The sequence below is a fragment of the Nymphalis io genome, chromosome 4 (genome assembly GCF_905147045.1).
Source record: "Nymphalis io chromosome 4, ilAglIoxx1.1, whole genome shotgun sequence".
In the NCBI taxonomy this organism is placed as follows: domain Eukaryota; kingdom Metazoa; phylum Arthropoda; class Insecta; order Lepidoptera; family Nymphalidae; genus Nymphalis; species Nymphalis io.
Genome location: NC_065891.1, coordinates 8,850,359 through 8,873,383, shown reverse-complemented (window position 1 = coordinate 8,873,383; position 23,025 = coordinate 8,850,359). Strand labels below are relative to the sequence as shown.

Here is a 23,025-nt window from a genome sequence, read left to right as displayed (position 1 = left end):
ACCGGATGTTCATCATGTTGTCACGTTGAGATCAGTTTAGTTCGGCTTAAACTGATCGCAAGGTAATGCGTATGCGATCAAAAGACTCACTATTGTTAGGATTTTAAAAGTGTACCTTTTGGCACCTTGCAACAATGTTTTTACATTGGTGAGTCTGTTTTCAGAAGTTGGCCTTGTAGATCGCTTGTGAACGGCAAATGCAGACAATTTAGTAATTATTAAAAAAATATTATCATTAAATGACTCTAAATTGCTAAATTTTATATTTTATATTTATTTCGTGTAACAGCGACTATAGAAATTGTAAACTATAGAATTTAAAACATCCCTAACAATTATCAAGATTAATACAGAGTTTGGACTAATAATGCACTGAAATTGGCTTATGATTTATAGACATGTTACATAAACAGACATACATACCTTAAACTTAAATACATCGGGGGTTAATAAATGTGAAAGGTATATTTTATTGATAAATATCATTATATATATAATTTTAAGTTTTGTGCAGAAGTGGTTTAGCTAGCAAAAGACTAAAAACAGCTCAACATTTTGCAAATTGATGTTCTAAATAGGCTAATTTAGTTTATAATATGCTTTTATTGTGTTAGCGGCCTTAAATATAGGTAAGTGCTACGAAAAAAAGAACATCAATTATGCTACGTGATAATTTTTTAATTCAATTTCATCAGAAACTGTTTTGTATTCTTTTTTTCTTTTATAAGAATTCTTCCATATTTCGTAAAAGCACACTGTTGCTTGAAATCTGTAGCATACTAACAGTGGTACAGAAACGTGAGTAATGAGAGTCCAGGCCCAGACGCCGTAAAATTCCATCTGCAAAAGATAACACAGCTACATTTTTTTAATCATACTTATTTCTTACATATAAACAGTGTTTTTATTTAATACTAGTGTATCCATTTCTTTTTCATCGATTTATATATCGACACCTAACTCGTGGTTTTTCGTTACCTATCGTTGTTTTTTATTTATAAATTTGGTAAAAATGTATATACACATTCAGGTGAATACAATACGATTAAATCATCATCACCTGTAAAGGATGAAACTCAGCTCGTGCGTTTTTCACACGGTTGAGAAGCCAGAGTGCAAAATTACCAACGAGGAGGAACGTAACTAGTTGTCGCCCTGGACGCTCCTCGCTTCCTACACAACGTCTCGTCCAAGCGTCCAGTATAAGTAAAGTTTGGCATGAGCTCTGTATTATGGCAAACAATGGAGCAATTATCCTGTAATACAAAATTTTAAAATATTTTTGAGCTTAAAGAGGGGTTATTTTAAGCTATTGCGAATAGTGACGCTGACGTCTTCGTCAATCGCTTAAGTCATAAAGTAGATGTTAAGTCACACGTTTAAATAAACAAAATTGTAAGTTTCAGCAGTGAACCCAGGACATACGTACGTGACGTGAGATTAATTTTATTGTTCTAAATATTCGGTAATATCGAGGTGGGTCAAAAAATTCAGGTTTAATTGAACTTTGCTACAACTACTACATTTAATATGATACGATTTGTTTTTTTCAAAATATGAATGAAAATTATTTTATATAACCTAGTCGCGCGCCTTTCTTCCGAATACCGTTGTATAAGAAAGCCAGCCCCAATGATTTGGAAAAGATAATAAAGATACACTCCACACTGTGTGACCAGTAGTAGCGCGTGTTCTAATGGCATGGTGGTCGGAGCTAGACGTAGTGTAAGGGCACGCATTCGCTGCATGCAAGCTCCTGATCCCAATATCATGAATATAAACAACGCTGTCTCCCATATGTTAATCTAAAACATAACATAAAATAGTCCAAGTAGGTTTATTTAAAGATTACGCTATTTAAAAGTAATAGGAAATGTCTAAACGGGTAATAATACCTGAAGTAATGCAAGTTCGACGTGTTTTTGTTTTTGAAAGAGATCATTAAATAGCATTAAACTGACGATGGTCCCAGCAAGGACAGCCACCCCCATGAATAGTCCTTTGTGAGCGCTGCCGCAGTCCACAGAAAAGTGATTGTTGGATTTAACTTTTCCACAACACTGTTTTTCATCGTGTTTTTTACCTGAATTATTAGAGCTTAAAGTTTTCTGGAACATAAATTGATGTCGATTCTAATTCTCAAATATTGTCACATTATACATATTTTTTTTTTTAAATAAAAAAATCTGAGATGGCCTAGTGGTAAGAACGCGTGAATCTTAACCGATGATCGTGGGTTCAAACCCGGGCAAGCACCACTGAATTTTCATGTGCTTAATTTGTGTTTATAATTCATCTCGTGCTTAACGGTGAAGGAAAACATCGTGAGGAAACCTGCATGTGTCTAATTTCATTGAAATTCTGCCACATGTGTATTCTACCAACCCGCATTGGAGCAGCGTGGTGGAATAAGCTCCAAACCTTCTCCTCAAAAGGGAGAGGAGGCCTTAGCCCAGCAGTGGGACATTAACAGGCTGTTACTATACATATTACATGTATTATACTTTCTGGGACAGAAAACGCATATAAACATAACAATTAATTAGCTATTGTGTCTAATTTACTAACTCTGAAAGTGTTAAAAGGTAATGAGATCGAATGACCTACCAAAAGGTAACTGAAGGGTGATGAAGGATATATATTTTGTACGTAATTAAAGCCATAGACGAACTAATAAATAATAGATTATAAGAATAAAAAACACGACTGTCCACGACAAAATTATAGCCAGTGTTACTTGAGATGATGTTAGTTAGGATTCGAACGAAACCACAAACATTCAGATCTGTTCAGATATTTAAAAGTTATGGTGAAATAAAAGAACTCACATACATATACATACACGAATCCTGAAAACATTACACATTTTCCAATTCTTTTTTGGGCAGTCGTGTATAAAAATAACATGAATTTCATTCGTTCTTTCATTATATTTCATTGCCGTCAAAAAGGCACAAAATAAACCCAAGAAAATAATATTCCGTCGGAACAAATTAAACATAAAAGTAAAATAATTTACCGATCCTGGTACAGTGCAAATATCGTTCCATATAACAACTATTATTATGGAGCATAGTAGGCTATATTCTACCCCGCAAGGTCTCAAATAAGGATTCATAGTTCTAATAAGAGGTGTTATCATGTCCGAGACGTTACAGCTCCAGGCTTCTATCCTAGCCGTTAAGTTTGCATGAACGACTTCCTCGTGAATTGTGAAATTTTCATTTCCATATTCCTCTAGAGAAGTGTTATTTAAAATTTCGTCAGTTATTATTACTTTTGCGGGCCCACTTATATTTGTATATCTTAAAATCGCTGGTTGATTATACGCCATAGCAATGATATCATCTCTCGTTTCTTGTATAACGACGTTTAGCCATTCGCATACGTTAGTAGCTATGAGATGCATCAAACCAAAACGATCCAATACAACGCCGCGCATTGGATCTAATAGCTAAAAATAATATTACATTTTATGATTTTAATAATTTATAGATATATAGATACATACAACAAGCATACAAAAAGTATATAAATATAATACGTGAGTTATTATTCAAAAAATATGTTTATGATATAATATTTATACTGAATATCGTGATAACATCTAATTGATATTTAATATCACACTTCATAAAAACTAACTACGCCGAAAATAAAAAAAACCTCGTAAGCTGCAACTTAGAATAATATTACATTGTCAAATAAAATCAGTAAATAGCAATGGAAGTTAGAAATTCACATGCTTATATATATATATTTGTAATACATTGTGAAGAAAAACATCATAAAGATTCATCGGATGAAGTCGTGACAAATATTTATCCACCAACCGTCACTTGGCTAGTGTGGCGAAATAATTTCCAGTTTAAGAGAGACTTTTCCCCAGCAAAAATACTGTTATGGACTGTTAATGTGACTTGACTTAAATTAAGTATTCATATAAAATATACATAAATAAATCTGAACTGTAAAATATAAGTTATAAATCCTTACATCTGTGTAGGAAAAGATGAAAATTGTCTGAGCGACCATAAAAAGTATTCTAAGCGCTGGTTTCAAAGCTACTATAATCAATTGACAATCGCCTGATAGGTCGAAATATTCGCCAAATTGTAAGCAGGAGTAAATAATTGAACCAACGCTAAAGCCTGCCACTCCCATGTGCAGGTAAAAACTACCGTACCGAATTCGCTTTATGTTATCTGAAATATACAAAATAAGTAATCAGTTATAAGGTATATAAGCATAAGAGTATACCGGCCAAGCCCTATTATAGTTTGTGTTTGTATATAAAATTATATTATATTTGAAATAAACAGGGTATAACGTAAATATACATAGGGAACTGAAGTAAATCGGCTTTATTTATAAACGTTGCTTAGCCTATCTGTCATTATTGATTCGTCATTTAAAAGAAGATATGGCATTGCTTAACTAATCACCCGCTAAACAACGCTTATAATTAAGGTCGCAATAATGATAAATTCAGATATAGTAAAATATGAAATGATTAAAAGTCATCTTAAAATATTAATTAAAAAAATAATTATTTGCAAGTTAATTTTTTTTTATAACAGCAGATAAAGGTTGATTTGAACCAAGTGAGCCTTTCAGTGATATTCTGTAACAACTCACTTTGTATCAAGCATGATATGTTGATTTTCCGAGATCGACATACGGTGATAACCTTTTTTGATGTATGTATCCTTCAAATGTTATAATTATTAAAGTCAATGGCGCATATCAATCTGACAATTCACGCTCCTGTTTCACGGTATCTTTTCGGGTTTATTTTTACAGAATAGCTCTATAGCGTTGTGTTGCTCTTCGATTCCAGGATCATAATAATATTTAGCGAATCTTTTTGTACATTAGTAAAGGATAAGTAAATAAAATACGGTCAAAACATTTCTGTAGATTTATAATAGGGACGCTTTTGTATTACGTCTTGTAGACAACTCTACCATATGAACCCTATACCAATCGTTTTTTCAACATATAGTCCTAAAAGGGACCTAAGTCGTCAACGTCTAAACAGAAACTTTAAACATATTACTGATAAATGATTTATGTCACAGGATGACTATTACTCACCATTTTTTTTATTTTTTGTTATACGAAGATGATAGAAAGTGTAGGCAAGGAATAACATGCTGACTATGTATAAATACATTGTAAATATCTGGAATGAGTATAATATGTAAATGTTACAAATATGTGCTTTAAGTTTTATTAACCCAATAAATATATAGAGTTACTCACGTCAGATGTAATATTTGTGTAGATTTCATTTTGTATTGTGCTGGTAACCGGTAATGCTAGTCCTAATACTATTAATAATTTTGCATAAAACGCTGAGAGAACTACTGTCATTGATTCACTGAAACAATGTGATATATTGAACTAATTAATGTAATTGGTTAAAACACAAGGCATGGAAATTAGTTTATTATGGATATTCAAATTATAATACGCCTATTATAATAGGTGGGAAACGGCGGTAAGTTGATGTTTTACTTTTTACCGATTTAATTTATATTTAAGTTTAATCTGATTAAAATTAAAACTTAGCGATATTTATAAAAATATTCGCTTTGGTTTCAACTATAGTGGAGCTTTTGGGGTAAGAAATGGATTTAGTCAGGTGTTAGGTATAAAAATGTAGTCTTTATTCTTCCTCGAGGTTCAAGCTTACTTTCTAAAGAATTTCATCAACATCGTTATAGTGGCTTTACCGTGAGAGCAACAGACAAATAGACAAAGTTACCTTTGCATTTATAATATTAGTAAAGATGTTATAGATAAAAATATATATATATTATAGGGACGGGAAAATGGCACACTTAATATAAAGTGGTCTCCATCGCTGGCCCTGTAAGCAATAATAAGCAATCCTTACATCGTCAATGTGCCATATACTTTGGGAACCAAGATGTCATGTCCCTTTGCCTGCTATTACACTGGCTCATTTTACTTAAAACCGGAACACACCAATACTAAGTTATACTGTTTGGCGGTAGAATATATAAGTATAAATTAAAGTAGCTAACTCACTCCCCGTGTGAAAGTTGTTTTGGTCGAGGGGGCACGGATATCCGGTCAACACTGGAACTCGTACTGCACGGTAACACCACGCTCAAACGCGGCAACGAATGGGGTGGGTGTTCACTGAAATACATATAAACTAAAATTAATGAATCGAATCATTTATGCATAGTATTAAGTTGTTCCAGATATATATATTTTTATAAAAACAATATTTTAATTTTAGAATAAATAAGGTATCCGTATAAAATTACAAGCCGAGTTGCTTTATTTTTGCCAGCGTTTATCGACTAATAGTGAGTTTAATGAAGCGCTTCGTCGGACTCACCTTTCATCCTCAGGCACAGAGAGCAGCGGCTCCGACCTCTCACGCCAATCCTTTACTGCATTTTGATTGGATTTCTCTTTATTTTTAGACATCGTTTAACTTTAACACAATATTTTTATTTTAAAGGTTTCATATACATACCAACTTTAGAAAAGCAAAAATATTTAGTACGTATTTTTTTTTAATATTGATATTTCGTTATTAAAACATAGAAATTGTACACATTGATGTTAAATCTTCTAGCGGTAATGATGAACTGGACCGAGGAGGTGCTATGATGACGACAGTCCTTACACGTACATACGCCGGTATGTAAATAATTAGTAATTGGTCATGATTTGTAATAAGGTTACTAAGTGATGTTGTTGACAATTGAATTATCTTAATCTATGTTATTAAAGAAAATATCTTTTATGGTAAGTGAAAATAACACAAAAAGTTGTTTAATCCATAAGGAGTCGAGATTTTCTACTATTAAAAATAATAAAAATTATACAATTAACTTTTGTTTATATATATTAATTAATTTCAATATTAGAAAAATCACATAATTTAATTTTTTTTTTAATATATAAATAAGTTCGTTTTTAATAAATTATTTATTAAAATGTTGTAAGCGATATTAATTGCATTTTATATGCATTGGTTTATAGGAAGATGTCCTTACGGCTAAATAATTAGCACTGCGGTGTCACTTTCAGACGGCTCTCCTAACGAGGAACATTCGCCCCTTCCCCCCCTTCTTATCTTTAACACTACGCGATTAATTAGACGTCTACCTCTAAGCAATTCTTTGACCTATTCCTTGATCTATCTCTACTTGCTTAATTTAATACTTAAAAAAAGTATCTTGATAAAAAATAATTATTAATATTATTTATGATGGTTAAATGGAGTTATCTTTATATATATATATATAACAGTACTAGCATATGTTTTACAAAACAACATTGGATTATGTGAATAAGGTAGAAATAAAGTAGAATATTTTTTGTGTAATCTTAATTTGAATAATCTTGTTGCAATTTATCGTTTTTTGGATTGTTGTTTGTGTGTGAGTCTGCGTGTATTAATAAATGTTTGTATGTTCATAATATAGATCCTCGATGTGTTTATTTTTTTTATATAGGGTTACATATGAATTACCTACGATACGATACCTTCGCTTAAAATATTTAGATAAGATCTACTTGTATACCTTATTGTATAATTAAAACTAAATTTATCGTTTTGGTTTTAAGCATCTATCAATGATAACATAACACTGTGATAAACTTGTAATGTTATTAATAACAACAACAATATAAACATGATACTGATTAATAAAATATTTGATCAAAAATATTCTTATATAACTCACATATTGTTTCTAACAAATCCAAATTCTTACTTATAATTGCACATGATTAGATAACACGATAAAGTGAAGTTTATATTTATCCATTTATGCTAATAACATAAAGCTGGAGAGTTATTTTGGTATCGCGCTAATCTACCAGTCTGATTTACTAAAAAAAAACATTTTTGCGTTACATTTATTGAAAAAGCGACGACCAACAGGGCCGTAGCATTAACGTTTAACGCAGGTGAAACTCAGATATAAATTAATGGGAGACATCGGTTAATAATTTGGAATATTTGATGTATTTAGGTGCTTTGATTTTTATTATATTGTAGTGAAAAATAATCTAATAATGTTGTTTATGTGTTTGTAGCAACAAATTGACGATTTTGACGATACAGTCTAATAGATATATGTGACTAAGCACATTAATAACTTCATTATGTATTTTAATTTGTTTAGAAATAGTTTGAATATGTATATAATTATATGATTTGATTACTTATTTGAAGATATTATTCTTTAAATTCATCATATCTTACATATTTTAATCGATTTATTCAAATGCCGCTACGTGGTAGTTATTAAGATATTATTATTTAAAATAAGCGATAGATTTAAGAAGTTACGAACCGTCCATGTCGAATTTTTCTTTCTAGACTAGTGCTGGTCTGCCGATGAGGATGGTAATGGCGATGCGGTCCATGCTCGTAATATAAGTGCGGTGTCGATTGTTTGCAGTTTTTTTCGTCATTTTCCCTTTGAGTTTGAAAAATATTTCTATCTAAACTATACTTGGAAAAAATCCAACATTTACATTGTCAAATATATATTTTTAATAAATATAATTATTTGCATAAGAGTATAAATAGTTTTAATATTATAACGTTATTTTCTAGTTGCGCTTTTATCACTGCGCTCAATGGCGGTATCACTTTTAGAAAGTGGATAAAGTTTTGGATGGCGTATTTGTGTTTGTTTGTGCTTCAACATTAATAGCTGTAGTTGCGCTGTACTATGCTATAATTATATATTTACTTTTATCATAAGTTCAAAATTTTTACTTACCATTCCTCAATTATAAAATCCTCCATTATATTTACCAGAATTAACTTATATATATTTTTATTAGCACAATAATGTCGGATCGCGTGGTTATTGTGTTTAAGCCGTATTTTTTTTCTTTCTGAGGTGCATTTTCGGTGAGCTCAAATCGCCGAAGTGATGCTTATATCTTGAATAATTAAGATCAGTATATCCCTCTTATCTTTTAGAGGTTTAGTAGTTTTTTATAAAAAACATCTAATATAACATTCCATGACGTAACTTACCTTACTGATATTTTTAGAATGAATAAGAAATTTCTTATTTCTTAGTTATACTATTATGTTGTTATAAAGAGGATAGAGGACTAAATCATGCAGATTATCATTGTAGTGTAATAGTGCGAAAGAGTGTCCACTAACGTACAGTCAAACAAACAGTGTCTATTCTCTCAATCTCATATTTTTTTTACTGGTGCAAGGGCTTTTTTTTTTCTGCAAGCTCGTCTGGGTAGGTACTACCCACTTATTATATTCTACCGCAAAACAGCAGTAAAAGCAGTATGGTTGTGTTCCGGTTTCAAGGTTTGAAGCCAGTGTAATTACAAGCACAAGTGCTATAACATCTTAGTTCCCAAGGTTGGTGGCGCATTAGCGATGTAAGCGATGGTTAACATTTTTTACAATGTCAATAGGCGTTGATGACCACTTATTATCAGGTGGCCCATTTGCTCGTCCGTCTACCTATTACTATTACTATAAAAAAATTAGTCGACTACAATCCGTCACGAATAGAGAGAGATAAGGCACAGTTGGTTCTGCGCCACCAAAGGCTTGACGTGCTTTCTGAGGCACGGATATATATAATTTTTTATCTAGGCAGAAATATAGTGATACATGTTAATAACATTTATTGTTCTAATACGGGATTTAAGCCATTGCCTGAGATGTGCATTCTGCAGCATTATAGATTAGCTACTAGACTAAGCAGGCAGTAGAATCTTTGTAGATATAAATAATAATATCATTATTACCTTTGTGCGTCACTTTTTAGCTATTATATTTAATATATTGAAGCAAATTACGTAGGCATAAGGTAAATGCAAACAATTAGCGAGTATTGTTGCTAGTTGATGGTCATGACAAAGGGAAGTATTCGATGCGTTAAATGCTTCGTCACGTTATGCGGAAATTTGACCAAACAATCATTTAAAACTTCAACTCTATTGGTATCTTTTATTTCTCGATAAAAGGTAAACGGGACCATATTTTTTAAGAACTAAAATTTTAATTAAGGTAAAGCATTTTTTTTTGTTTTCTTTATATATTTTTTTATTTTTTAACATCAAATGTTTAAGTAAATAGGTTTATTCTTAAAGCTATTTTTCCAAATTTCGAAGAGGCAAATCGTTGAGTGGAAACGGTAGAATATCGCCAAAGGCATGGAAACGTGCGTGATGATTGTCCACGCCCACGGGCCGTAGAAGGCAAGATGCGCAGGTCGGAACTCCGCACGATTCTTTGAAAAAAATGCGATATATTATTAAAAAACATATAAATTGATTTATTGAAAATTAAGTTACTTTAAAATCAGAGCTATACATAAATACTCAATAAAAATGATACATTAAAAAGTAAAGTTTTGTAAAAATATGAAAGATTCGTTTAATGTTTTTTTTTCTTCCCTTCTTTAATATTCAATAAGAACACAAGATAAAAAAATTCACAGTGCTCAAAAAATAGATTTATAGGTATACGTTTATATAATATGTACCTTTTCTAATGTGTTGATTGCCCACATAGCCATATTTGCGACTAGTAAGAAAGTAACAAGTTGCCGTCCCGGTTTTCTTCGTCGCTGCTCTGAAGTTCCGCTCCGACGCCACCATGCGTCAATAATAAACAGAGACTGCACGATTGTCTGTAACATGATTGTCATTTTAATTAAGAAATTCGTGAGACAGAAAATGACAAAGAGTAAGGCAAAAGGCTTATTGAAATACAATATAGATTGTAATACTATTATTACAATCTATACTTATGTGTTTTTTATCTTATAAATGCCACTTACAATTAATCTTAGAAAACAGATAAATATGGTACTGTTTTATAATTTTATAACTTGTTAATACAAAAAGACACTAGACCAAATAAAGTGATTAAGATAAGCTCATACGAAAATGTCAGTAAAAATGTTATTGGTGTCAAAATAATTAAAAACATCATTCACCTGATTTAGAGATAAGAATTCTGAAAAAAAGCCAGTGAGTCCAGCTCCATTGCTGTAGTTCATGGTATGATGACAACCAATGAGACTGAACATACAATAAACAAACATCCCAGACTGTGCAAGAATTAACAATGACGTGTCCAGTCCAAGAACAGCTAGAACAAGTACAAATTAGAAGGTATTTGAATATTTAACATTTCAATATATACATTTATTGTTATTACCCTGGGATTTTCTCTTATATGGAAGTACTCTCATTTGCTTCAGTGCAGTTACCACAGCTAATAAAGTCAGCGAGTACAATATAAGTTCGCAAATATTAACTTCAAATATTGCGTCCTAGAAATATAGGTAATATTGTACATCCTTCAAGTAAATCGATAGCTACATAATTCTAAAAATAGACTTAATCTTACATTGACTGTATTCGGATTGCTTGCAAGTACAAAAAACATAATTAATGATATGATAGTAATAACGATAACAAGTATGCCAGCAAATAACCCGCGGTGTGCGTGGGAGCAATCTACTGAGAAGTGGTGCAAAGCTGTTCGACTGCCGTGAGGTGAACTTACTCCCAACATACCGGCTGAAATGTAAATAAACAATTCGATAGATGCAATATACTTTATATTTATATATAAGTAATTTAATTTGTATGATTAGACTTGAACTAGATTGATTTTAACTTATTTATATTGTTAGAATTCGTTTAAACTGCTGACAACAATAATTTTTTTTAAGATTCTGAATTAACTTAAAGTGAAATCAAGTAACTAGTTGAACATGTATAGATATAAAATAGTTTGGTTAAGTTATATTACACGAACGAGGTCTTTAGATTTACATGCATATATACGAGTAAAAATGTTTTACCAAATTGTTGTAAAATTTTTTCAGGAGTTACTGAATTATTGCGAGATTTGTTTTTTTGGTAACTAAATTTTTTTTCAAAGTCTTCAGGGGTACACTTTACCTGCAAAAAACCATAGATTAGCTTTATTTTTAATTAATAAAAATAGTATTTATAAATACAATATATATGATTTATTCGTACTTCTTTCCACATTTCGTACAGAATAACAGCACATATAAGCGAATATTCAATAGTACACGGGAAAAGAAACGGTGACGCATTTTGTACCAACGTTCCCATAATATTAGATCTTCTGCATGGCATATTCTCAGTCATATTCAACCTGACATTGGGTTTTGTAGTCATTGAATGTTCTAGATGGTTTATTTCGTGTTTTGTCTCCTCGACAAGAACGTACAACCATTCGCATAGGTTTGTGGCTATCATATGCATGAATCCGAACCTCTGTATCATTTTGTAGCTTCCAGCTCCAATATCCTTATTCGTCAGAAATATCAGTTGCATCTGCACAAGTGTTAACGCCATCCGCAACGCGGGTGTTAGAGCGGAAAGAAATGATCGGCAACGATCTGTCATTTCAAAATATTCTCCGAATTCCAAACCGCTGTAGACCATTGATCCAATACCAAAGGCTATTAAAAAAAGAAATAAAACAATTGAAATAATTAATTGATTTTATAATATTTAATTATTTTATATCTTATATTATATTAAACTATATATAATATAAAAAACTTTACCTATAGCCCCCAGTCTCAAATAAAAACTGCCATAGCGGGATATAGTTTCCTTACGTTTTACTTTTTCACTGGGCGTTGCTTTTCCAGTACCGTTTTTGTCATCTTTGTCCGCTACATCTGAAGGTTACGAACAACAATTGCCGTAATTGCTTTACTTCGACGGTCATCAAAAAACTTACATATGTTAAAATTTTATTTAAATTAATTTTTTTGATGGCCGTCATACAACATAAAGAATGGGCAAGCAACAATTATACGAATGGCTGAAAACGTTAGTGGAATTCAGACTAAAGAAGGTAATCTTTGCAGTGGCCATTATGCAAACAAGATGTGATTTTAATGTCGCAGTTTTGTTACGCAAATGTCACTAATTACCAAGGCTTATATCTCATGATTTTTGTTATTAAAGTGAACCTTAAGCGTATTTAAGATAACAATAATAACTAATATTACGTGTCCTCACCGCGACTGTTTATTATTGAGTTGAATGCCTTTTCGCGTATTAAATTCGCATATAGAAATATAACGAATAATAGTGATACTAGGTAAAGGTATAAGTAGAAACCCTGGAAAAAAAAAGAAATTAAAACATCGATCGGTTTAAATTTTAAAATAAAGTACCAATTACTCTGTTGTCCTCTTAGATTGTTAACTCTTTAATCATTTTATCTACAACAGCACAGTTTAGGGTCCAGCGTTAATGATAGAGAGATCTCATGGTACACACATACATCGGTTTTTTAAAATGCAACAAAATATGTATATAAATAAATATGAGCTGGAGAGATAAATCTCCGATAAACACATATCTTAACCTAATACTTCTCGTATTTTGAGTTTTTTATTGTTATGCAGTTGTTATGATTTTTTAAATATTACCTGATAATATGCGTCTGGTACTCCATTTGCTATAACCTCAGTTACGGGGAAGGCTAATCCGAGCACCACTAGTAGTTTCGCATACAATGCAGATAATGCTTTACTTAAGGCTTCACTATAAATGAACAATATATAACAACAGTTATTTAGTTTTTCGCATACCTTATTAAAAATATTTATTTAAAATATAATATATAGACAAGATATTTTAAGCACAATCATGTAAACCCCCTACGTATTTTACAATTGGCCATCTGCTTAAAATCAAGGTTGCCTGGAAGAGATAGGATTTTAATAGCCACTTTCACTAATTTTTACCAAAAATTTAAAAAGCCAAATCGATGTATGTACCTCTCTGCTAATCTTGTAATCCTAATTTTAATGTGAATGTTTGGATGTTTGTTACCCAATCACGCAAAAACGGCTTTGCCAGAAATTTGGATGATATGTACCTTGACTTAAGTACAGACCACCAAACAAGCCCCTCACCCACACATATATTTTGATATAAAATTTAATCTATATCGTAATAAAATATTTTCATTATGTACCAAAATACTCGCCAGCCCCTTAAACCGTTTGTGAAAATGTTTCGCATATATTTTTAGATAAATAAATAATACTCTTATATGCGCTTTATAAAAATATACATATATACAATGATGTTAAATAGTGAAAAGTCTATTTAAATCAATACATGAGAATATTGAAATAATTTAATTATTACTATTTCTGCGAAGCATTTATACTGAATGTCTGTCGAAGCATTGTGAGGCTGTCTATGTATTAACAAATAAAAGGTACGCTTTTGTATGGTGTTGATGCGTTGTAGGTCGCTTGTATTGTTAGCAACATTATGTAGATATGAATACAATTTACTATGAAATAGGTTATGTTTATATTATTTATTGTGGATCTAAATACGCGTACACTTATTTCTTTGGATGTATCATAAAGCTAATTTAAATTAATGGAATATTTGAGTCGATTTTTTACTTTTTTTTATAAATTTTGTGTTTATTCAATGGATATAACATTGAATTGAACGAACTAGTTTAATGTATATATGATACTGTAGGTATATCGCAGATATTAAATTATTTTTAGGCTAAAAAGATACTAACTACGTTTTTGTTAATTGAATGCTTTATCGAAATTACTAGTTTTATTATAATTAAAAAAAAAACTAAAAGAATACATAAAATTACATGTTTTTACAGGCAAACCTTGTACAATTATAACGCGAATTAGATTGCGGTCTGTAGAACATGTGTTAACTGTTTGTAAAGGCTATGAGAAGAGCCGGTGTCGTTTGCATTTACCCCTCGGCTTGTCAGATCTGACAGTGTCAGTTTGATTTATGTTCTGTTCGACTGATATGATATATAAATATTACTTACATTACTAACATATTTTTTACAAATTTGGATATATTTTGATATCTATCAAGTTTAAGCTTTTATTAATATGTATTTGTAATTTTGTTTTATTAAGATTTTTATTAAGGCTATTTTTAGTAATTATCATATAGGGCTTACTGTCCCATGATTTCAGTTGCGGATGCTGGTGGCTCGTGAGTGGAAGCGACGGAGGTTCGAGAATGCGGCGTCAGTTCAGACAAGAAGCGCCTTTGTGTCGCTGCGCATAAAGCTAGTGCTTGCGATGGTCGGCGAAACGCTGCTATTATAGCTGAAGGACGTCTAAGCAAATTATGACGAAAATTGTTAAGTAAATAAGGTGAATATTATTTATTAGTAAGGTTAGGTTTTTTAAGTTACCTCGTATTTAGATTAGCGGCGAGCTTGGCCTCTATGTCATGCGACACGCGGCGGCTGTTTGGCTGCGAGTTTGAATTTTGTAGAAGTGTTTCAACTCCCGGATTCAACATTGCCTTTGTGCGTTCCCTTAAATGTCCAATATCAGAGTACGAAGACTCATCACTGTTGAAAAAAATCAATAAACAGTGACATAAATATAATGTTATAAATAATAATAGGTACCTTTTTAATAAAACCATATTAAATGGACAATATAATAAGTACAACACTTATAAATATTAAATAATAGATTATTATTTCTATTATACACTAACCAACAAAAACTAGTAACAATAGAGAATTTCATAATATGTAAACATAGAATCTCTTGCAGCTTAGTTTAAGCATCTTGAAGTTTATATAGACCAGTCAAGCTTGGAGCGTATTATAGGACACAAAGCGGTCTATCAAATGTCATAAATATTTTCGCAGCTTCTGCACCGTTACTGCACCTAAATCCCTCTTTGTGCATGTATTTCTTACTTCTATATCTTTTAGAGGATGTTTGAAGGTGTTCCATGTAAATAAACCAATATTTGTTTTGAATAAAAAAATACGTTTTGGTTGTTACAATTTAGATGTAATTTATTACGGTATTCTTAAACAAAAAAAAAAAATTGTGTTGAGCATTTTTTTTAACATATTGCAAATAATTAATTTTCGTTTTTTGATTTTACTATGTATATGTTGTTTTGAATAAGATTTTTTTTTAAATATCTAAGCATTGATTATTTTTATTATGTTTAAGAAAGAGTTAAAATTATTCGTTTCGAAGATAAATAACTTCGCATAAAACACTTTTGTTTAATGCTTAGATAATTTAATATTATTATTAAGAGCACTCTGTGATATAAAATCTGGAATACTGTATCGAACTATTTCGACACCGAGACTGATCCGCGGAATCTCCAAAATGTGCATCTTTACCGGAAATGTTTGAATAAGCTTTCAAATGTCCGTGTCGTTTCTCTTGAATTTCAAAATATTATATTTTGATATTTTGCTTCAAAAGAACAATTTGATTATTTAAGGAATCAAAAAAATGAGCAATACGATTCAGCAACTATACCTTGATTTGTTAAACAAATGTTAAAAATTATCGCTTTGTCTACTTAAGGTAACTAAAAATTTCGTGAAATTCGTTCTAAGTTATAATTTTTCCAGGCATAATATATAAAAGGGTATTAAAAGATTTATAACGCACACCATTCTGTTATAAGCAAAGAAGTACGCGTGCAACTGATCTAGCAAAAGATAAGCGATAAACCTCAACGAGAAGACAAAGGACTTAAAGGTAATTTAAAAGAAAACTTTAATTAAATTGTTTGCATGTATTAGCTTTGTGGTCGCGCTCTAGACGGTAAATTAACACAAAAATATTAATTGCATTTTCCTTTTATCGAAAAACTCGTAAAGCAATATATATAATTACACAGTGTGTATACCGTATATCTTACAAAACGTTCGTGTATGTGACAGATTCTGCATTAACAGACAGATTCATATACGTACTAATGTAATAATCGTACCTGTCATTGTCGTTCTCTTCTTGGACAGTGTCCATGTCAGTGACGGTAACACCCGGACGCGACTCGCTCGCTTCACACAGTGGTACTCGTTTGCCTGGACTCATCTACGATGACAACATTATAATTTGGCCTTGTTAACAAAATATACATAAGACTTTTACATATTGTGCTAAAAATGTACTACGCGATGCAATACTTTATAATGTTTGTTATGTTTGTGATTAAAAATGATATTTTGAATAAAATTAAAGAGCAATAGGTGTACCTATCTATTATATGTATACTAGATTTTTTCCTGCAGTATTTTTTCATTGCCCTAATCTTCCTTAAATTCTGTAGCGCTCGACGTTGGTAATTGAATCGACACGGCACACCTAAATTGCTTTAAACGAATGTTTTTATTTTCTTATTTTTGTTCCTTCTAAACTTTTTATCAAACCAAATTACAATTCATATGGACGTTTTGGACGAAAGCTAGTTCATACTGAGCGATAACGTTTATCCTCTTTGCTTAGATGTATCGTGCATCTTTATCAACGTTTAAAAAGAGATAACTGCTAATCATACAATATCCACTTGTTCAAGCCAACTAACTACTTTCAAATTCCCACTTCAATCTGTCCTCATATTTTGTTTATTATTTGTCCTCATATTTTCCGTTTTTTATTGATAAAAATAAACCTCCTCAATAGCCAAGAAACAAAAAAAAAACAGTTGACAAATAGAGGAGAAAAAGTACAACAAGTGTGTATATATTCTGTGATGTTTTTTCGCCTTGCAATTTTGAGTAAAAATTATAATATGATCACATGACAAGTACTATATGAGATAAAATTAAATGTCAGATGTCTCTAGAGGCAATTTTAGTACATTGTTAATAATATGGACAGACCTGGTCGTTTTAACATAAATAATGGTAATATTAATATAAAAATGAGATTCAATACATGTTTTTAATGAGAAATAATGTTACGAAATGACTTCACTCACCTCCATAAAAGCGATTCTTCAAAATGTAATACATATATAAATATAAGAAATAATAATATAAGAAATTATGAGAAATTTAGTTTTGAATGTTTATTTTAATAAAGACAAAGATTAAAGAGTAAGTTTGTTTGTCTTGTGTCCGCCGGGCGGTCCGCTCTAAGGTTGTTAGGTTGTTGAATAAGTTTCTGAATTAAGAGAACTGAAAGTTTTCTCATCTCGAGATTACAGCAAAGTGTTTACCGTTTGGCTGTAGGATGCGGCCGCGACGCCGACACCCTCCTAGTCATGTCTCTTATAACGCTCACTCGATATTTTAAAACTCTATTAATGTTTATATTTCCGTGCGCTAAGTGTTATGGTTATTAAAAACAAAATAATAAAAGAAAATTAGTTTTAAAATTACCATTACAATGTTTAATTCGAATCTAGTATATAAATATTTTGAAAATTTAATTGCCCTGATAAGAGTGTAGAAATTGAACAAAAATAATTTTTTTTTTCATAATAAGTTATTCATTAGTATTATAATAATTTATTATTATATATTTATTATAATTACATATATTTTGTTATAATGAAATAAATAATATTAATGATAATTTGAATATATTTTTAATATCGATATCGCGCTTCCCTAGGCAAAACATTCTTGGTATTTTCATAAAATATTTGCGTGAGTGTATCGCACCTGATGCCTTAGATGTCGCTGCACTCTAAACTGGCTGTGATTTACGTAAACAAAAAGCTGCTTCGAAACATTGAAGTGAAAAAGTAACTGTATGCGACACCACCATTTTACAATTTTAACATTTTTTATAAATCATTTGAAAATAATTCATTTTTATTTGTAATACTAAAAAATATGCTATTCTTCATGATAATGCAATTCTGGGGGAACGATGGGAAGTTATAATGTATATTTAAAATTATGTCCTTGAAATTGAAGACTCAATTTGTTGCACATATGACTCTAGAACTAATTTATATTGCTTCTTAAAAAAAATGCACCACAATATTTAATATTTATGTGTCTCGGCTATTAGGTTAAGTATTATATGCCACGATATTTTGGTCATGTATCATATGTACTGCTGGAACATCATATATTTGTCAAGTAGTCTATAATTTGTAAATTTTTTATTTATTAAATATTATCAATAAAATATTTAATTATTCAAGCATATAACAAAATTAATCTTGCAATTCTTCTATTCACTCAGGTAAGTAAAATAAATAATTACGCAAAATCAAAATAATTCAGTATCATTTTCTGCTCTGAAGCACAAAATTATTACGTTTTCAATTCAATATTTTTGAACTTCTTGAAATAATATATATTGCACAAGAAAATCTTAAATATATATATATATATATATATAATTTCTATTTCATATTTATAATTGCTATATCAACATTCAACTCTATGATATAATGAAGTCAAACTCCATAACCAAATAAATTTTAAATATACGTGGAGGTATTGTTGATGAATTTAACCTGAGCTGGAAATCAACGTGATGCTAATACTTAGTTTCCATTCGTCCACAAGCCGATGTAACTGTTTGTTTTCACCAGTTGCTCGAGCGTTGAGTATTGCAAACAAATCACTCTGCACCACTTAGTGCCTTATGTCGTGATCAGTCTCAATTTGCGCCAGTTACGCTATTTGCTTGGAAATCTGATAATACCTTATTTGATATATGAAATACATACGTCAAATATACTTTCATCTATAAAAATGTATCGATTTTTAGAATTTGTTTTAGACCTTGGATAAAAAATAATATTCAAATCAAATGAAATTTAAATAGACTTTTTCAAGTATTTCTGAATCGTTATGCGATATCAGTTGTTTTATTTGGGTTACATCAATCTATAAAACATTTACAATAAGCTTATTGTTTTGGTATTTATTTTGGTCTTTACTGAATTTCGGTCACAACGGTCCATCTGAGAAATATCTGCTTAGGAGATAGAATTGAAACAATAGAGTAGTATATAATCTTAAAAAAACAAGAACATTCATAAACACAAATTAATACCTAACTTTTGGGTCTTCAAAAGCGGAGCTTGATCAAAAATTATTTTGTCCAAAAATCGGAACAATTACAATGACTAAAAAGTAGCAAATTAAAAAATAGATAACTTTGAGAAATATAAGTTTTAGAACTAAATAGACTGTAATCATAACATTATTTTTATTTATGGATTAAAAGTATTATTATTGTTTGTTTCTGACCCATCCGTTCTATGATAATAGGTACCGTAGTATTCACGAAACACGTCAAGGATGAAACAGTCTGAGATTATTAAAACCGCAATAACCAATGATAATATATACGGTTTAAGATATTTATTTCGTAAAAAAAGAACAAAGTTCACTCAATCATCTTAGAAAATAACATTAAATATAAAGTACGATAGCATTATTCATAAGAACATTTTAAACGTAAAGTAAATAACTATGATAATGATATATATATGTATACGAGTTTATTAAGTCTAATAATATTTAAAAAGCAAGAAATTTCCTTTATGTACTATTATTAATAATTTATTATCCAGTACGCTAAATGACACGGTACAGTAACAAAATTTTAAAGTAGTTATTAGTTGTTCCTAATAGTATTAAATGTATTCTTTTTAAATAATAAAATATTCATATGACCACTTTACAAACATTTAATGAAGATTGAACATTGCGAAGATTTAATTCAATTTGACTGAAGCGTAGAACTAAGCAAGTTATCTTCGTTACATGGTCTGCACGTTTTACCGTAACAAGAAACGTTATTTGCGGGGATATATTTCTTTGCGTCATTCAAAACTAGGAAAATCATTATATGGAAATGACTTTTTCCTTTTCACTCTAAAAGATGGAAATTGCGGCTTTTTGGTCTTATTTCTACACATAACTGTGTAAAGTTTTGTTTATAAAATATGTTAATGACGTTGTATCATCAGCACTTTTTGATAAAATACGAGATATTTAAGATCAAATATATTTTCTATGCAGCAGTGTTTTTGAAGCTTAATTAATTTTATTGTATATATTAATTTCAGTTATAAAATTCGTAGCAATTTTTATGAGAAATCATTATAGGAAATAATTAATTAAACGTTGTTTTTTTAATGTGTTTATAGTTATATAATTTCTCCACAAGTAAGTATCATCGAAAAAATTAAACATTTTCGAAATTTAAAAAATTGTTATCGTCATCCATAAAATCTGTATCAGTATCAACCGTATATCTGATTATGTTAAGTTTTTTAGTTAATAAACTATATGGCTATCATTTATGTATGCGTTTTTGCGTCTATCACGTAATTTAGTACATATTATTGAATAATTGTATTTAGATACTTAAAAAGTCAATATAATATTTTTTTTTCTTAACCAATATTCATATTCAAAGTTTTTAATAATTGTATGAACTGTTATATGTCTTATTAGTATATTTATCTATATTGAAATATTAAATAAAACGTAAAAAAATAATTACCTGATTTAAGCACACAATAAATAATAATTAACAAATTATCTTTGTAACACGGAACGCACATAAAAATCTTAGCACGTCACAACATGTGGATCTTTCGTTTCATTTTCTACTGAGATTCAATGATAACTTTACGTCGGAAGTCCGTATGCTAATTATTACGTTACGAGTTTATACGACACGATTTTCATTGGTTTTTTATTATGTAAAATCTTTGAAGCTTTTATTAGTTACAGTCATTTATTGTAACATTATTTTTTAATTATAATGTCAATGAACCTATGGATGTGTAAAATTTGTAATTAACTACTCCAATTTAAAAACCCAACAACTTTATTCGGCGTTGACAACGTTGAAGTGAAACGGCAGCTTACAAAGCTTCAGATTTTTCGACATGCGACTAGCTGGTCAGTGGACATGTTCAAAGAGCTTTGCTGTCCACCGCAGTGTTATTGCGTGTCACCAACCTGTGTCGTTCGTCTTGTCTAATGTTAGTTTGCTCTGTATTACTAGTTCATTTATATTTTGCTTCATAAATTACCTTACAGAAAAATACTTTCAATACAATCTTGATACACAAATCTTAATTATAACGTTTTAAATGGTTTTATTTTTTAATTTCTCTTTTTTGTAGCCATTCAAAGCATGTCTTAAAATAAATATATACACAAAGAACGTTGTGGCGATGCCGCGAGAAATTTATTCTGTAAAATGAAGTTTAAATTTTTGACTCCTCTTTGACGTTCAAAGTCACCCGAGTTAATTCAATTTATTGTCTCTCTTAAAATGAAACTCTGCCGTAATGTTATTTGTTGGCTTCACCTACGCTTGTTGACATGCCCCAAAAAGCGAATGCAGGAGCGCACCGGCATGGCTAAGTGATTCGATACACGTTCAATATGTTTCATTAGGGAGCACCGTGCTCACTTATTCAATCATATCGGCTGCGAGGCGCGCTTGCCGCCATCCGACGAAGCCTATGCAGCCTCTCTGCGTACTTCACTCTATTCTTACATAATCAGTTTTTCCGGCTCAAAATATTGTACACTCAATTTCAGGAAGCGTATCGATAAATAATGTCTTCCGACGGAGCTCCAATTGCGGCTCTTTACGTCGTACAATGTTGAGGTATTTTTTAAAGAGTTCTCTTTTGGCTTTTATTATATGAATATATTTTTTATATAAATATAAGAAACAATAACGATCAATTAAAAAGCAATATCATGAGGAACTGCTGCATTCATTTTTCCTTCCCTAAACAGGCTTCGAATGCGGAACGTTTCCGTGGCGCCGCTCCTGAGAAGGAACCACTTCTCGAACGCTGTCTGCGTCCTGTGTCGCAGGAAATGGTAATTACCGCCTAATCTCGCCCGAAGCGTAGGGCGGCCCGACGTCCGGATATGAACTTCCGTTATGAACAATTTAGCGCGCGAAATTGGACGACGCTACGTCCTGCATTCACCTGAATCAGATGATGCGACATACACGTGTCTATACACTCAAAGCTTGCACTTTGCAGTCATTGCGCCCCATTCATTGCTGCGATTTGCGCTCACGAATAAGTTAACGCGTCCAGCTTTACTGAATATGAATGTATAAAACCTTTTAAAAGGCAATGTCTAGGAAATTGGATTTTCTCAATTTTAAAAGGGTAGAGTTAGAATAGCTGCAAATATAACTTCTTTGTATACATAAACCGAAA

At 30.9% G+C, this 23,025-nt stretch overlaps 3 protein-coding genes across 5 annotated transcripts in view; all 3 read right to left on the bottom strand.

The window, feature by feature from the left end:
* Positions 1 to 23,025, bottom strand: part of LOC126781635 (uncharacterized) — a 96,881-nt gene that overhangs the window by 54,440 nt on the left and 19,416 nt on the right. The window lies entirely within an intron of this gene.
* LOC126781634 (proton channel OtopLc-like) lies at positions 642 to 6,604 on the bottom strand. The gene is made up of 10 exons (XM_050506567.1): positions 6,377 to 6,604; positions 6,058 to 6,171; positions 5,266 to 5,383; positions 5,098 to 5,185; positions 3,997 to 4,205; positions 3,020 to 3,454; positions 1,896 to 2,108; positions 1,582 to 1,805; positions 1,061 to 1,256; positions 642 to 840 (listed from the first exon to the last, which is right to left on the bottom strand). The coding sequence occupies exons 1-10, from the start codon at positions 6,466 to 6,468 to the stop codon at positions 658 to 660; spliced, it is 1,872 nt and encodes a 623-aa protein (XP_050362524.1). The 5' UTR covers positions 6,469 to 6,604; the 3' UTR covers positions 642 to 657.
* On the bottom strand, positions 10,089 to 21,428 carry LOC126781631 (proton channel OtopLc-like). 3 transcript variants are annotated; one of them, XM_050506562.1, is made up of 14 exons: positions 21,327 to 21,428; positions 16,834 to 16,937; positions 15,266 to 15,427; positions 15,026 to 15,187; positions 13,488 to 13,602; positions 13,072 to 13,174; positions 12,609 to 12,725; positions 12,049 to 12,500; positions 11,868 to 11,967; positions 11,408 to 11,580; positions 11,216 to 11,330; positions 10,992 to 11,146; positions 10,536 to 10,682; positions 10,089 to 10,280 (listed from the first exon to the last, which is right to left on the bottom strand). In XM_050506562.1, the coding sequence occupies exons 2-14, from the start codon at positions 16,935 to 16,937 to the stop codon at positions 10,107 to 10,109; spliced, it is 2,079 nt and encodes a 692-aa protein (XP_050362519.1). In that variant the 5' UTR covers positions 21,327 to 21,428; the 3' UTR covers positions 10,089 to 10,106. The 3 variants fall into 3 exon arrangements, with proteins under 3 accessions (XP_050362519.1, XP_050362520.1, XP_050362518.1); XM_050506563.1 differs by lacking the exon at positions 21,327 to 21,428 and adding an exon at positions 18,064 to 18,115; XM_050506561.1 differs by lacking the exon at positions 21,327 to 21,428 and adding an exon at positions 17,824 to 17,977.

Bases quoted from the DNA above. Each gene is read 5' to 3' on its own strand.
- LOC126781634 (XM_050506567.1), bottom strand. From the start codon at position 6,468: ATGTCTAAAAATAAAGAGAAATCCAATCAAAATGCAGTAAAGGATTGG. The intron at 5,186-5,265 runs GTGAGTAACTCT...TACTCATTCCAG, and splicing joins ACACAAATATTACATCTGAC to ATATTTACAATGTATTTATA. The intron at 4,206-5,097 runs GTGAGTAATAGT...TGTATATTTCAG, and splicing joins AACAAAAAATAAAAAAAATG to ATAACATAAAGCGAATTCGG.
- LOC126781631 (XM_050506561.1), bottom strand. The intron at 15,188-15,265 runs GTAACTTAAAAA...TAATTTGCTTAG, and splicing joins GCCGCTAATCTAAATACGAG to ACGTCCTTCAGCTATAATAG. The intron at 10,281-10,535 runs GTACATATTATA...TTTTTTTCAAAG, and splicing joins CAATCAACACATTAGAAAAG to AATCGTGCGGAGTTCCGACC.